The 15,797-nt window shown below is 41.9% G+C and overlaps 1 protein-coding gene across 1 annotated transcript in view; it reads left to right on the forward strand.

The window, feature by feature from the left end:
• The window catches only part of EP300 (E1A binding protein p300), an 89,955-nt gene that overhangs the window by 14,709 nt on the left and 59,449 nt on the right, over window positions 1–15,797 (forward strand). Inside the window, exon 2 of the mRNA NM_001244670.3 lies at window positions 10,222–10,856. Coding sequence (NP_001231599.2) covers window positions 10,222–10,856 — 635 coding nt within the window. The remainder of the gene's footprint in view (window positions 1–10,221; window positions 10,857–15,797) is intronic.

The following is a 15,797-nucleotide window of genomic DNA, read 5'->3' on the forward strand; positions in this document are numbered from 1 at the left end:
TGCAACCTCCGCCTTCAAGGTTCGGGTGATTCTCAAGCCTCAGCCTCCTGAGTAGCTGGGATTACAGGCGTGCGCCATCACCCCCGGCTCATTTTTGTATTTTTAGTAGCGATGGGGTTTCACCATGTTGTCCAGGCTGGTCTCAAACTCCTGATCTCCGCCAGCCTCGGCCTTCCAAAGTGCTGAGATTACAGGCATGAGCCACCGTGCCTGACCTAAAAGCATTTTAATGCCACAGAGAAAGCCAGCTAAAGGGAGGAGGAGCAGTAGATGGATTCTGTCTTCTAAGTGGGATTTGAGAATTGACTGGATTTTAAATAATTAATAAAGGTGTTTTACTTAATGAACACAGTTTAAGAGAACTGAGTTGATTTTACTTCATTTTACCTAAAGTACAAAGGTAAGTGTGTTTACTCAAGAAATAATATGTGAGCCTTTTAAGTAAAAAAAAAAAAAAAAAGTGTAACTGTGAGAGATACTAATATAGTAGAATTAGATTTTGAGCCAAAATTGTTTTAATTTTAAATTACATTTTGTGTCATAGTTAAGTAACTAGAAAATTGTCTGATTTATGTTCATAGTACAGTGTTTGGGATTATATTTTTAATGGTCCTAATTTTGAAGGTTATGCTTCATTTATATATAATACTTCATTTGTTCAATTTCTCACGTATCATTGAATTATTTTGATCCTTTGATTTTTGGAAAGGCTAAATGAACCGAGATTATTATTTATTTATTTATTTGGAGTTTGGCTTTTGTTGCCCAAACTGGAGTGCAATGGTGCAGTCTCGGCTCACTGCAACCTCTGCCTCCTGGGTTCAAGCGATTCTCCTGCCTCAGCCTCGCCTCCCAAGTAGCTGGGATTACAGGCATGTGCCACCACACCCAGCTAATTTTGTATTTTTTTTTGTAGAGACAGAGTTTTTCCGTGTTAGTCAGGCTGGTCTTGAACTCCCGACCTCAGGTGATAGCTTGCCTCGGCCTCCCAAAGTGCTGGGATTACAGGCGTGAGCCACCACACCCGGCCACCGAGTTTATTTTATAAGGGATTATGTGGTTACATCTGTTGCAAGGAGCAGACCACAAGCAATATAGAAGACAACAAGGGTGATCTACAGAATCAGTATGTAATAATGAAAGGATGTTTTGACTCAACACTAGTTTCCACGTGTTTAATCCAAACTCAGTTGTTGTTTAAATTGTTACATTTCTAATACACGGTCCACTGGGTAAACCATGTATTAGGCTAAACTTTTCTTTTTCTTTCTTTTTTTTTTTTTTTTTTTTTTTTTTGAGACAGGGTCTCATTCTGTCGCCCAGTCTGGAGTGCAGTGGCGTGATCATGGCTCACTGCAACCTCAACCTCCTGGGCTCAAGCAATCCTCCCATCTCAGCCTCCCAAGTAGCTGGGACTACAGATGTGCACCACCATGCCTGGCTAATTTTCGTATTTTTTGTTGACACTGGTGTCCTTCTACATTCCAGGCTGGCCTTGAACTCCTGCGTTCAAGCAACCCTCCAGCCTTGGCCTTCCAAAGTGGTAGGATTATAGGCGTGAGCCACGGTGCCCAACCTATGCTAAACTTTTCACATCAGATTTATATGTGTCCTGTCCCGTTTTACTTCACCATGATTGGACTCAGTGTACACTCAGATGAAGAAACTTCAAAAAAAAAAAAAATACTGCTCCTTGTGAAGCAGAAGAAAGATTTTACTGAAAGTGATGTTTGTATTGGAGCATCATTAAAGGCATAAAGGAACTTGTGAACAAACTACTTGGTAGAAGCAGCCTGGTGATGTTGATTGGTTGATACTTTAGTAAGCAGGAAATGTCTTACTGGAGATAGTTCCTTCATTTCAACAGTCATTTGTGATACTGTTTTTTAATATTTGCCATAGGATAGTTAAAAGGTAATGGAACAAACTTCAGATTTATAAGTTTTTAATTAAATATAAAGGGGGCAAAAGTAGATAAATATCTTAAGAGCTCACCTTACTGTCTAGAAAAAATGCTTGCTGGCCCAGCGCCGTGGCACACATATGTAAGTAATCCCAGCACTTTGGGAGGCCAAGGTGGGAGGCTTGCCTGAGCCCAGGAGATTCAGACCAGTCTGGGTAACATGGTGAGACTCCCATCTCAACAAAATAAAAAATTAGGTGTGGTGATGCGTGCCTTTGGTGGCAGCTACTAAGGAGGATTGCTTGAGCCAGGAGGTGAAGCTGCAGTGTGCTGTGATCCCGTCGCTCCACTCTAGGCTGGGCGACAGAGCAAGACCCTGTCTCAAAAAAAAAAAATGGAAAACATAAGACAGCAATCAAATACAATAGATTTGGATTCAGTAAATGAAAACCCTCACTGTAGGCCCTAGAATAACAAGACTTCTATATTACTAAAGCTGATTACTGCTTGATGAACTCTGTACATGTGATGTGACTAGTATGAACTTCTGAGGTTGTTGAGATGAATGAGAATAAACGTGAGGTGCCAAGAAAAATGCCTGACACATTGATAGTGCTGGATAAATGTATGCTGTCATCATTGTAAGCTGGGCTATCTCCTAATAGTGTAATGAGTCCATTGAATAACAATAGGTAACATGTTTATAGTGCTTAGTGTGTGCCAGGTACTGTTCTAAACACTTTACATTTATTCACTCATTTAATCACAAATAACATGAAGTAGGCACTTTGCTGTTATGCAGAGATGGAAACAAGGTTATCCCTGCATCTTTTTTTTTTTTGGCAGGGGGAGGAGGACGGGGACGGATGGAGTTGGTTTTTTTTGGAGCTTCTGAGACCCAAGCTTCAGGCCATGCTCCCCCAAGCACCTCCCCGCCACCACCCCCCGGAGATGTAGTCTTGCTCTGTTTCCCAGGCTGGAGTGCAATGGCGTGATCTCAGCTAAATGGAACTTCTGCCTCCCGGGCTCAAGCAATTCTCCTGCCCCGGCCTCCTGAGTAGCTGGGATTACAGGCGCCTGCCACCACGCCCAGCTAATTTTTGTATTTTTAGTAGAGATGGGGTTTCACCATGTTGGCCAGGCTCGAACTCTTGACCTCAGGTGATCTGCTCGCCTCGGCCTCCCAAAGTGCTGGGATTACAGGTGTGACCCACTGTGCCCATCCTGTTCCCCGCCCCCCCCCTTTTTTTTAAGTTATTGAGACAGAGCCTCACTTGGTCACCCAGGCTGGAGTGCAGTGGCAGGATCATAGCGCACTGCAGCCTCAACCTCCTGGGCTCAAGCAGGCCCTTTGAGTAACTGGGACCTGTAGGTGCATGCCAGCATATCCAGCTAATTTTTTTTTCTTTTTTTCTTTTTTTTTTTTTTTTTTCGAGACAAAGTCTCACTCTGTTGCCCAAGCTGGAGTGCAGTGGTGTCATTGCAACCTCCACCTCTCGGGTTCAACTGATTCTCCTGCCTCAGCCTCCCGACTAGCTGGGACTACAGGCATGCTCCACCATTCCCGGCTGATTTTTTTATTTTTAGTAGAGATGGGATTTCACTATGTTGGCCAGGCTGGTCTTGAACACCTGGCCTCAAGTGATCCACCCGCCTCGGCCTCCCAAAGTAAAGTGCTGGGATTGCAGATGTGAGCTACCACATCCGGCCTATATCCAGCTAATTTTTAAAAATAATATTTTTGTAGAGAGGTGGTCTTTCTCCCCTCGGCCTTCCAATGTGCTAGGATTACAGGCGTGAGCCACCCTTCTGGCTGTCTTTTCCTTTTTATTTTTTCACACTTCCAGTGGTCCTTGGGATCTGTGTATACTTTAGAATCATCTTGTCCAGTTTCTTGACAAACTTCTAGAAGTTTGATTGATACTGCATTGAATCTATAGATCAGTACTGGGGAATGATATTTTTAATACTGAGGATTTCTAAGTGTTTGAGATATTCTATTTAGTCAGCCTTTACTTTTGAGTTTACACCTGTTTTATATACATTGTCAGTTTTTCCCTATGTTATAAATCTTTTTTTTTTTTTTTTTAATTTGAGATAGAGTCTCACTCTTGTCACCCAGGCCGGAATGCAGTGGTACAATCTCTGCTCACTGCAAACGCTGCCTCCTGGATGCAAGTGATTCTCGTGCCTCAGCCTTCTGAGTAGCTGGGACTACAGGCATGTGCCACCACGCGCAGCTAATTTTGTATTTTTAGTGGAGACCGGGTTTCACCACACTGGCCAGGCTGGTCTCGGCTGGTCTTAAACTCCTGACCTCCAGCAGTCCACCTGTCTCAGCCTCCCAAAGTGCTAGGATTACAGGCGTGAGCCACTGTGCCCGGCTCTACATTATTTAAAAAATTATTTGTAACCATTTGTTGCTGGCATACAGAAATTCACTTTGATACGTTTATATTTATGGTATAACCAGTCATCTTGCTAACCTCTCACAATTTCCAGTTGTGTGTATTTCTTTAAAATTGACAACAGTTGTGTATATTCATGGGGTATAGTGTGATGTTATATGTATTTGCTTTGAACTTTCTATGTCAACAGTTATATTATCTACAGACAATAAGTTGTTTCTTCCTTTTTCCTTTTTCTTTCTTTCCTTCTTTTTTGTTTTGAGACGGAGTTTTGCTTTTGTCACCCAGGCTAGAGTGCAATGGCACTATCTGGGCTCACCACAACCTCTGCCTCCCAAGTCAAGCGATTCTCCTGCCTCAGCCTCCTGAGTAGCTGAGGCTACCGCCTGCACCACCACGTACCGCTAATTTTGTATTTTTGGTAGAGACGGGGTTTCTCCATGTTGCTCAGGCTGGTCTCGAACACCCGACCTCAGGTGAACGCCTGCCTTGGCCTGCTAAAGTGCTGGGATTACAGGTGAGAACCACCATGCCCGGACTTTTTTCTCTTTTTTTTTCTTTTTTAGAACTTGTAACCTTTTTTTTTTTTTTTTTTTTTTTTTTTTTGTTGAGACAGAGTCTCACTCTGTCGCCCAGGCTGGAGTGCAGTGGAGCGATCCCCACTCACTGCAAGCTCCGCCTCCCGGGTTCACGCCATCCTCCTGCCTCAGCCTCCCGAGTAGCTGGGACTACAGGCATCCGCCACTGCGCCCAGCTAATTTTTTGTATTTTTTAGTAGAGATGGGGTTTCACCGTGTTAGCCAGGATGGTCTCAATCTCCTGAACTTGTGATCCGCCCGCCTTGGCCTCCCAAAGTGCTGGGATTACAAGCGTGAGCCACCACGCCTGGCCACGTATTTTTTTGTGTGTGTGTGAGACAGTCTCGCTCTGTCACCCAGCCTGGAGTGCAGTGGCACTGTCTCTGCTCACTGCAACCTCTGCTTCCCCGGGTTCAAGCGATTCCCTGCTTCAGCCTCCCAAGTAGCTGGGACTACAGGCGCCTGCCACCACACCCAGCTAATGTTTTGTTTTGTTTTTAGTAGAGATGGGGTTTCGCTATATTGGCCAGGCTGGTCTCAAGCTCCTGACCTCAAGTGATCTGCCCACCTTGGCCTCCCAAAGTGCTGGGATTACAGGTGTGAGCCACTGTGCCTGGCCAAGATGAATCTTATATTTTCTTTATCCTTTGTTACTATGGCGAATGACAGTTTATAGATGTTCTGGTGTCCCCTGGATTCCTGGGATTATCCCAACTTGATGATGATTTTTGAGCCTTTGGTTTGCTCTTTTTAAAGAGTCTTGTTTCTGTGTCCATGAAGAAGATTGGCCTGTGTTTTTCTTATATTGGCCATGTGTAATTTTTATATTATTTGTTTTTTTTTTTTTAGAAGTATTTGTGTTAGCTTGAATTGTATTTTCCTTGAAAGTTTGGTGTAGGGCATGCCTGTAAACAATTCGGATATGGTGCTTTCTTTATGGAAAGATTAACCAAGGGCTTATTTTCTCTAGTAGCAGTAGGATTACAGTGGTCTGGCTTCCCATGTGCCTATTACCCAGCTTCAGGTTTACTAGTATATTATACTACCCTTCCCCCCTTTTTTGCTGGAGTATTTTAAAGCAAATCCTAGCCATGTCATTTCACCAGAAATATTTCAATGTATATCTTTCAGTAAAAAGGATTTATTTTAAAATGATGCCATTGTTATAGTCAATAAAGTTAATGATTTCTTAATATCACCCATTGCTCAGTCTGTACTTAAATATCTCTTACTCTCATTTCAAAATGTGTGTTTATAGTTGGCTTGTTTGAATCAGGATTCCACACCCCCCCCCCCAACTTATGCTATGGATTTGTTGGAGAAACTGGGACATTCCATATCCTATATGATTTCTTTTTTATTAAGGTTTGAGTATTTTCTCCGGAATTTATTTATTTTGTATGTTTTCTTCATTTGTATAAAGTTGATAGTATTGCTTTATCTTTTAATTTTCTTTTTTTCTTAACCTTCTTGAAGTTCGTCTTTTGTTACTCCAAAAAACTAACTTCTAGTTTTGGTAATGCTGTTACATTCCTATTTCCTCTTTCGTTTATGCTTTTGTCTTTGATTGTCTTTTTCATATTAATACTATTTTTCTAATATAATTTGGATACTTAATTCATTATTAGCAACCTCAGGAGACTCACTGGAGAGTTCATTAATTTATAACTTTATTTATTATTATTATTTTTTTGAGACGGAGTCTCGCTCTGTCGCCCAGGCTGGAGTGAAGTGGCACGATCTCGGCTCACTGCAAACTCTGTCTCCCGGGTTCATGCCATTCTCCTGCCTCAGCCTCCTGAGTAGCTGGGACTATAGGCGCCCGCCACCACGCCCTGCTAATTTTTTGTATTTTTAGTAGAGACGGGGTTTCACCGTGTTATCCAGGATGGTCTCGATCTCCTGACCTCGTGATCCGCCCACCTCGGCCTCCCAAAGTGCTGGGATTACAGGCGTGAGCCACTGCGCCCGGCCTTTTTAACTTTATTTTCTAACATAGGCCTTTAGGTTTTGAAATATATTTTTTATTACTCAATTTCCTTTGTGATTTCTTTTGTAATTTATCACTGCCTGTTTTTAAAATTTCTAAAGTGGAGATTTTTTTGTCCTCTATGTTCAGTATGCTAATGATAAAATATTTTCTTGGATACTCCAGGGGAAAAGTAAAAATTGCAAATAAAGTATGATCTCAGTTTTGTAAATCACGTAAGTATAAGGAAATAATGAAGGAACTATATCAGTATATTAAGCAGGCATTTTTGAATAGTGGTTTTAGATCAGTTTTGTTACACATTTATGTGTTTGTTGTTGTTGTTGTTTGAGATAGGATCTCACTCTGTCACCCAGGCTAGAGTGCAGTGGTACATTCACGGCTCACTGCAGCCTCAACTTCCCAAGCTGCCGCTATCCTCCTTCCTCAGCCTCCCTAGTAGCTGAGACCACAGGTACAGGCCACTAGGCCTGGCTAAGTTTTGTATTTTTTTGTGCAGTTTGGTTTTCTCCATGTTGCCCAGGCTGGTCTGCTGAGCTCGAGCCATCTGCCCTGCTTGGCCTCACAAAGTGTTGGGATTACAGGTTGTGAGCCAAAGTGCTCAGCCTTGTGACACATTTTTGATGGAGGAGCCCATATGATATTTCAAAAGGAAAGAGTAATTCTGTAAAACTCTGGACTCTAAATTATGCCATGAGATCTTGGGATACAATTTGACTTAGTTCATATATGACCACATGTTGGTTTAGTTAATATATGACCATGTGCTTACTATGTTGCCAGTAGGCAAGGAGCTGGTATATAAGTGGTAAAACATGTCCTTCGCGAAGAATGCATGGTTGGAGTGAGGGGTGGTCACAAGGGATGGCAAGGGGAGGAGAGGAGGCAAACCCAGAGATAATTTCAGTGACATGATAAAATGCTAAAAGATACAGAAGGAGCAGGATTGGGAAGAAAAAAAAAACTACAAGAAGAGGAAGGGCACATACAGGAAGAGTTATACTTAGGAACTAAGATTAATTGGATCAAGTAGACCATTAAGGCAATATTTTGTCTTCAAGGGATGGTCCATTTTTTAAGAGGATAATAGCTGTGGAATTTTTGTTGTTAGTAGACAAGGTCTCACAGTGCCCAGACTTGATGTGAATTCCTGGGCTCAAGCTATCCTCTTGCCTCAGCCTCCTGAGTAGCTTGGACTATAGGTGTGTACCACTATGCCCAGCACCCAGTAATGCCTTTTTAATGTGAAAACTACTTTAGAGAATTGAAAGGAAAGAAAACTCAAATAATTTCTATAATAGGTTAATACTGTCAATAGGTCAATCAGGAGTAATTTTCTTCCCCCAGGGGATGTTTGGTGATGTCTGGAGACAGTTTTGATTGTCACAATTGGGATATGGGTGCTACTGGCATAAGTAGAAAGACCAGGAGTCTCCTAATGATAATAGAGGGCACAAGACAATCCCCCTCCACCCACAACAAAGAATTACCACATAGCTCAAAATGTTAATAGTGCCAGGGTTGAGAAACCCTGCATTAATCTATACTTAGCACCCAGTTTTGTTTGTTTGTTCTTTTTTGAGACAAGATCTTGCTCTGTCACCCAGGCTGGAGTGCAGTTGTGCAGTTAAAGCTCACTACAACCTCAAATTCCTGGACTCAAGTAATCCTCCCACCTTAGCCTCCTGAGTAGCTAGGACTGTAGCCTAGTGCCACCACACCCAGCCGACTTTATTGTTTGTAGAGACAGGGTCTTGCTGTGTTGACCTGGGCTGAAGAATTCCTCCTGCCTTGGCCTTCTAAAGTACTGAGATTACAGGTGTGAGCTACCAGGGCTGGTCTTGCACCCTGTTTTTGGTAGGGGTGGTTTGTATGGTGAAGGAGCCAGAGGCGTGGTGTTGTACCCTATTCCGGCTAGACTTTGGTTAAGGAAAGCTATTCTGTAGGCTACAGGTCAAAAACTCCGCCTGTTAAAAGCCTACTTTGAGGCAGGTACTATATAGGAACTTGGTAAAAAATGGTGGATAGCCCTCTGCTTAACTGGAGCGCACACTGAGTGTTCCACAAATGACAGGTCTTTTGTATCAGTTGTGTGTCTTTATGTATTACAATATTTAAAATGTTTTCTTTCCATCCTGAGTTTAGTTTGTGTGTAGATATTTTAACTGTTCTTCTAAGGAACTTGGGAATATTAATACAGCTTAATTGCATTTCTTTTTTCCATGACTGTGGATACAAACCTTTAGCTAGCAACTCATGTAATAATGGGTGTTGCACTTTTTTTTAACAAAAAATAAAATTTTATTTCAACTATTATGCTAATTCTATAACATTATTTAGAATGTTTTTCTTTTTTTAATTATACTTTAAGTTTTGGGATACATGTGCAGAACGTGCAGGTTTGTTACATAGGTATACATGTGCCATGGTGGTTTGCCGCACCCATCAATCCGTCATCTACATTAGGTATTTGTCCTAATGCTATCCTCCCCTAGCCCCCCATCCACCAGCAGGCCCTGGTGTCTGATGTTCCCCTCTCTGTGTCCATGTGTTCGTATTGTTTAACTCCCACTTATGAGTGAGAACATGCGGTGTTTAGTTTTCTTTTCCTATGTTAGTTTTCTGAGAATGATGGTTTCCAGGCTTCATCCTTGTCCCTGCAAAGGACATGAACTCATCCTTTTTTATGGCTGCATAGTATTCCATGGTGTATATGTGCCACATTTTCTTTATCCAGTCTATCATTGATGGGGGGTGTTGTACTTTCAATCCCTTTTTTCCTTGGTCTTATTTTAGGTATAGTTCTTAAGTGTTTAAGTTTGTTGATATAACCAAATATCCCCTCAATTTAAAAAATCTATAAAATGGTTTTAGTATGACCTAAAAAACTACCATACAAATAGTATATATATATATATATATATGTATATATATAGGGCTGTGTGTAGTGGCTCACACCTGTAATCCCAGCACTTTGGAAGGCCAGTGCAGACAGATAGCTTCAGCTCAGGAGTGTAAGACCAGCCAGATCAACATGGCAAGCTCCGCCTCTACTAAAAATACAAAATTTAGCTCGGTGTGGTGGTGCGCACCTGTAGTCACAGCTACTTGGGAGGCTGAGATGGTAGAATCACTTGAACCTGTGGATAGAGGTTACAGTAAGCCAAGATCGCACCACTGCACTCCAGCCTGTGCAACAGAGTAAGACCCTGTCTCAAATAAATAGAAAAACATGGAGTGAGGTTTGGAAATGACATTTAATGCTTATTAAGAACAATATAGAGCAGTTTTTTATTTTGGTTTTGTCGTACTTTGACCTTTGTTTTTTCCCTTTGCTTTTAGATTTTGGCTCTCTATTTGACTTGGAGCACGACTTACCAGATGAATTAATCAACTCTACAGAATTGGGACTAACCAATGGTGGTGATATTAATCAGCTTCAGACAAGTCTTGGCATGGTACAAGATGCAGCTTCTAAACATAAACAGCTGTCAGAATTGCTGCGATCTGGTAGTTCCCCTAACCTCAATATGGGAGTTGGTGGCCCAGGTCAAGTCATGGCCAGCCAGGCCCAACAGAGCAGTCCTGGATTAGGTTTGATAAATAGCATGGTCAAAAGCCCAATGACACAGGCAGGCTTGACTTCTCCCAACATGGGGATGGGCACTAGTGGACCAAATCAGGGTCCTACGCAGTCAACAGGTATGATGAACAGTCCAGTAAATCAGCCTGCCATGGGAATGAACACAGGGATGAATGCGGGCATGAATCCTGGAATGTTGGCTGCAGGCAATGGACAAGGGATAATGCCTAATCAAGTCATGAACGGTTCAATTGGAGCAGGCCGAGGGCGACAGAATATGCAGTACCCAAACCCAGGCATGGGAAGTGCTGGCAACTTACTGACTGAGCCTCTTCAGCAGGGCTCTCCCCAGATGGGAGGACAAACAGGATTGAGAGGCCCCCAGCCTCTTAAGGTAAGTACAGTTTTGGTTTGTGTGCACAATCGGCATGCATGTGAGTATTGTCATGATGGATGGAGGGTTTGCCTTACATTGTATAGCAGTTTCCACTATTACACGCCAGGAATTTACTGTGCTGTCATAAGTTTTAAGAAGTGCCTGTATTTAAGTAAAACGTTTATTTTACAGCTGGTATTCTATAACTTCATACTTCCAAATGATTGCTGGCTAATGCTGGTTCTCTCTGGCACAAGTATTGGAATGTTTTTATCTCATTTCCAAGTCCAGTTTAGCCTTGTAGCCTCCTTATAAAATTACAGTTTTGAGATGGCTGGCATTACACTATCTTCAGATGGATACTCCATTTGTTCCTATTGCTTTGAATGTCCCTGGTTTTCAAGAGATACATTTATTCTGAGAAATGTATTAACTGTTATTTTTCTTTATTGGTTGATGGAAATTAAGGTGCATTTGTTTATGTGAAACCTCAACAGTGTAGATGTTTCAGTGAACCAGAACTTGGCCAAAGACTTCTGTTAGCTTTATTAACTAGAGAATGCTAAGTATATTAAAAATATTTTAAACTTTTAAATGTGGATCCTGTATACATAAATAAGGCATAATCACACATACTTTAGTGCTTATTTCTTCATATTTTTCTTTACATATTTTATCTGTTTTTCTTAAAATGGGATCACACTATGGTTGCCAGTGCCTGGCATGTAGTTCGTTTTTGTTGAATGAGAGATGGCTTCACTTCGAAGATGAAATTGGAGATAGGTACGATTTTCACAAGGAGTCAAGAGCAAGCTTTCTCTGTAACAGGAATAATTTGAGCAGACATCAGGACTTCTGTGTTCCTGAGAATCTTGGGTGCAGTGGCTCATGCCTGTAATCCCAGCACTTTGGGAGGCCAAGGCTAGAGGATCGCTTGAGCCCAGGAGTTAAGAGACCAACCAGGTAGCATTGACCCCATCTTCTATTTAAGGGAAAAAAAAAAAAAAAAGAACCTTGATGGTGACAGAGAATGCAAGTGTTAATTGAAGACAGATGGACAAACTTGTGTTAGGGGGAACTGAGGTGACATATAGGAATTCAAAAACCTTAAATTTTTTTTTGCTGCGAGAATATTGACAAGTTAGGATTCTGTTTTAGCATTCCTTCTTTGTAGATTATCCCTTTCTGCCCCTCACCCCCGCCACCTTTTTTTTTTTTTTTTTTTTTTTTTTTTGAGACAAGGTCTTACTCTGTCACCCAGGCTGGAGTGCACTGGCCTAATCATGGCTTACTGCAGCCTCAACCTACCAGGCTTAAACAGTCTTCTCGCCTCAGCCTCCTGAGTAGCTGGAACTGAAGGCACATACCACCATGCCTGGCTGATTTTTTTTTTTTTTTTTTTTTTTTTTAAGAGATGGGGTCTCACTATATTGCTCAGGCTAATCTCAAACTTCTCTTGGGCTCAAGTGATCCTCTTGTCTCAGCCTCCCAAAGTGCCAGGATTACAGGTGTGAGCCACTGCACCCATCCTCTGACACTTTTAGATTGCCGTGTCAGTGTAGTTTACTTAGAATATTTGGAGTGAGAACCAAAAACAAGGTAAATTATTAAGTACCTCTTCTAGGATCTAGGAACATAGCTATGAAGAGAGAAAGTCCTTGCCACCGATGTTTATATTCTGTTATGGAGAGGAGGGATGACTTACAATAAACCCTCACTGGTGGACAAAATACTTTAGGGTTAAAGTAGTGAATGAACTTATTTTATGTAACCTACTTTCTACTGTGCACATAAGATATAAATTTTAGAGTATGCCAGGTAAGTGCTATGGAGAAAAATAAGGAAAGGCTCATTGACATCTGCTTGGGGGTGTGGGACTATTATGGTTATAATCTTAATTTCTTTCAGAAACTGGGTTTATATAGAAGTGAGCAAAACAAAAATCCCTGTCCTTGTGGAGCTTGTATTTTGATGAGAAGGAGGAATTCAAATTTTAAACTTCTGTTAAACGATATTTTATTTCCTTATTTGATTTTTATTTTGAGACCGAGTCTTACTGTTGCCCATGCTGGAGTGCAGTGGCGTGATCTTGGATCACTGCAACCTCTGCCTCCCGGGTTCAGGCAGTTCTCCTGCCTCAGGCTCCAAGTAGCTGGGACCACAGGCATGCGCCACCAAGCCTGGCTAATTTTTGTATTTTTAGTAGAGAAGGAGTTTCACCATGTTGCCCAGGCTCGTTGTGAACTCCTGACCTCAAGTGATCTGCCCACCTCGGCCTCCCAAAGTGTTGCCACCGCACCTGGGCCTATTTCCTTATTTTAAATGAACCCACCTATATTGATATTTTGTAGAGTACTTATATCAGTGTTTGACAAATGAGGGAGCTTTAAATGTTTAATAAATTTTAGAAATGTTTTAAGTTATGTAGGTTTAGGATAAGATAACCACTTAAGGCTGGATGCAGCGGTTCACACCTAGAATCATTCCAGACCAGCCCCAGCAACATAGTGAGACCCCCATCTCTACCAAAAACAAAAAATTATCCTTGTGTCGTGGCACACCCACGCCAGCAGTTGCCCTTCCACTGTACCAAGTCCTAAAATTATCTTGTAGAGCGAATTATACTCATTACATTTCTTAAACTCCTAAGACTTGTGATATTTAAGAATTAGGATTTAAGGTGTAAGAAAGTTTTCAGTAAGATTTGATGACTGTAACCCTGTTGGCAAATGACATCAGCTTTTGCACACAGTTCTTTTCATGGATGAATCTGTGGTTCAGGAGGTGCAGGCAGGTGGTGACGTTACTACTACAGCTGTCTTCCAAAAGTCTGACCTATGGTGATTTATAGGAAGAAACTTGGATCATACTGCCTTTTACCCCAATCTTTAGATTCGGCATAAACTAATCAAAGCCAGAATGTTTTAAGTTACTTTTGTTTTTGAGACAGGATCTCATCCTATCACCCAGGCTGGAGTGCAGTGGCACCATCACAGCTCACTTGCAGCCTTGATCTCCCAGGCTTACGCGATCCTCCTACCTCAGACTCCTAAGTAGCTAGTACTACAAGGACTGTCATGCCCTGCCAGTTATTTTTATTTTTGTTGAGACAGGGTCTCACTATGTTGTCTTGGCATCAAGCAATCCACCTGCCTTGGTCTTCCAAAGTGCTCAGATTACAGACAGGAGCCACTAAGCCTGGCCACATTTTTTTCAAGAAGAAAAAATAGGCATGGCTCAGTGGTTCACATCTGTATTCCTACCACTTTGGGAGGCTGAGGCAGGAGGATCTCTTGAAGCCAGAAGTTCGAGATGTGCCTGGGCAACATAATGAGACCCCATCTCTACTTTTCTTTTTTCTTTTTTTTTTTTTTCAAAAAAGAAAAGAATAGTTGTTTGCGGGATGCATTTCTTGTAGCTGCCTAGAACTTTGTGTGGCTTCCTCACCCTCTCCTTTTTGTTTAGGTAGCTATTTGTATGGTGGTGGGTAATTGGACATCTGGAGCATATTAGCTATGGAGAAAGAAACAAGATCAAATAACTATAGTGTAGCAGAAATTAAGTACAAAATCTTCCTTATTACATTTAGTGTGGGGAGTAAAGAAGCAGGACTCAGGAGATAGAAGGGGCAGTGATCTGGAGGTTGGTTGTTATTTTATTTTCTAATTCCTCAGCAGATCTGTGTGGGAGATGGAAAAACAAAAGCTAGAGAATCTTTTTTGGTCACAGTGACCAAAAGTGTCAGGAAGAAATTACTGCCAGCTGATCAGCAATCAGTGTAGTCTGTGTATTTAAACCCATAGTCTGCCATAGAGGAGCTTGGAGTTTCCAGGTAATGCATCGTGATTAAGGGAACAAGCAGTGTCAGGAATTGGTTGAAATTCAGTTGGTCTAGGCAGGCAAGGCATGCAATCATGAAGGACCAGATTGTTTGGGGAAATATTTGGATAAAGACATTACATTTATTTATTTTTATTTTTATTTTTTTTTTTAATTTTTTTTTTTTTTTTTTGAGACGGAGTCTCGCTCTGTCGCCCAGGCTGGAGTGCAGTGGCGCGATCTCGGCTCACTGCAAGCTCCGCCTCCCGGGTTCACGCCATTCTCCTGCCTCAGCCTCCTGAGTAGCTGGGACTACAGGCGCCCGCTACCACGCCCGGCTAATTTTTTGTATTTTTAGTAGAGACGGGGTTTCACCGTGTTAGCCAGGATGGTCTCGATCTCCTGACCTCGTGATCCGCCCGCCTCGGCCTCCCAAAGTAAGACATTACATTTATTAACAAGAGACAACAACACAGCTTAGAAATTCCAACATTTTGTTGATTCAGATAATAGGACTCTTGAGGGCATAATTTATTGTCTTAGTCTTTTATTGTTTGTCATGCGGGTTCTGTGATAGAATGACTTTCATACTATGTCTATCATGAATTTTCATGCTAATAAGAAACAGGTTAAACAACTCCCCCATGTATAGGTATGGATATTATTGGAGCCACATAGGATAAATAATAGTACTTTAAAAAAAACATAGGTAGCAGCAGCACTTGCAGCCAGATTTGTACCTACCAAAAGTAGCCTGGACTTGATTTAAACCTGTTTCTGCATTCTATTGCCCCTGCAATCTTTTGGCCATATTTACATAGAATCAAGAAGGTTTTTTTCTTTCTTCTTTTTTTTTTTTTTGGAGACAGAGTTTCGTTCTTGTCGCCCAGGCAGGAGTGCAATGGCCCAATCTTGGCTCATTGCAACCTCTGCCTCCCAGGTTTAAGTGATTCTCCTGCCTCAGTCTCCCGAGTAGGTGGGATTGCAGGTGTGTGCTACCACGCCCAGATAATTTTTGTATTATTAGTAGAGACAGGGTTTTACCATGTTGGCCAGGCTGGTTTCAAACTCCTGACCTCAGGCGATCCATCCACCGCTGCCTCTCAAAGTGCTGGGATTACAGGCGTGAGCCACCGTGCC

Source organism: Pan troglodytes, chromosome 23 (genome assembly GCF_028858775.2).
Source record: "Pan troglodytes isolate AG18354 chromosome 23, NHGRI_mPanTro3-v2.0_pri, whole genome shotgun sequence".
NCBI classification, from domain to species: Eukaryota; Metazoa; Chordata; class Mammalia; order Primates; family Hominidae; genus Pan; species Pan troglodytes.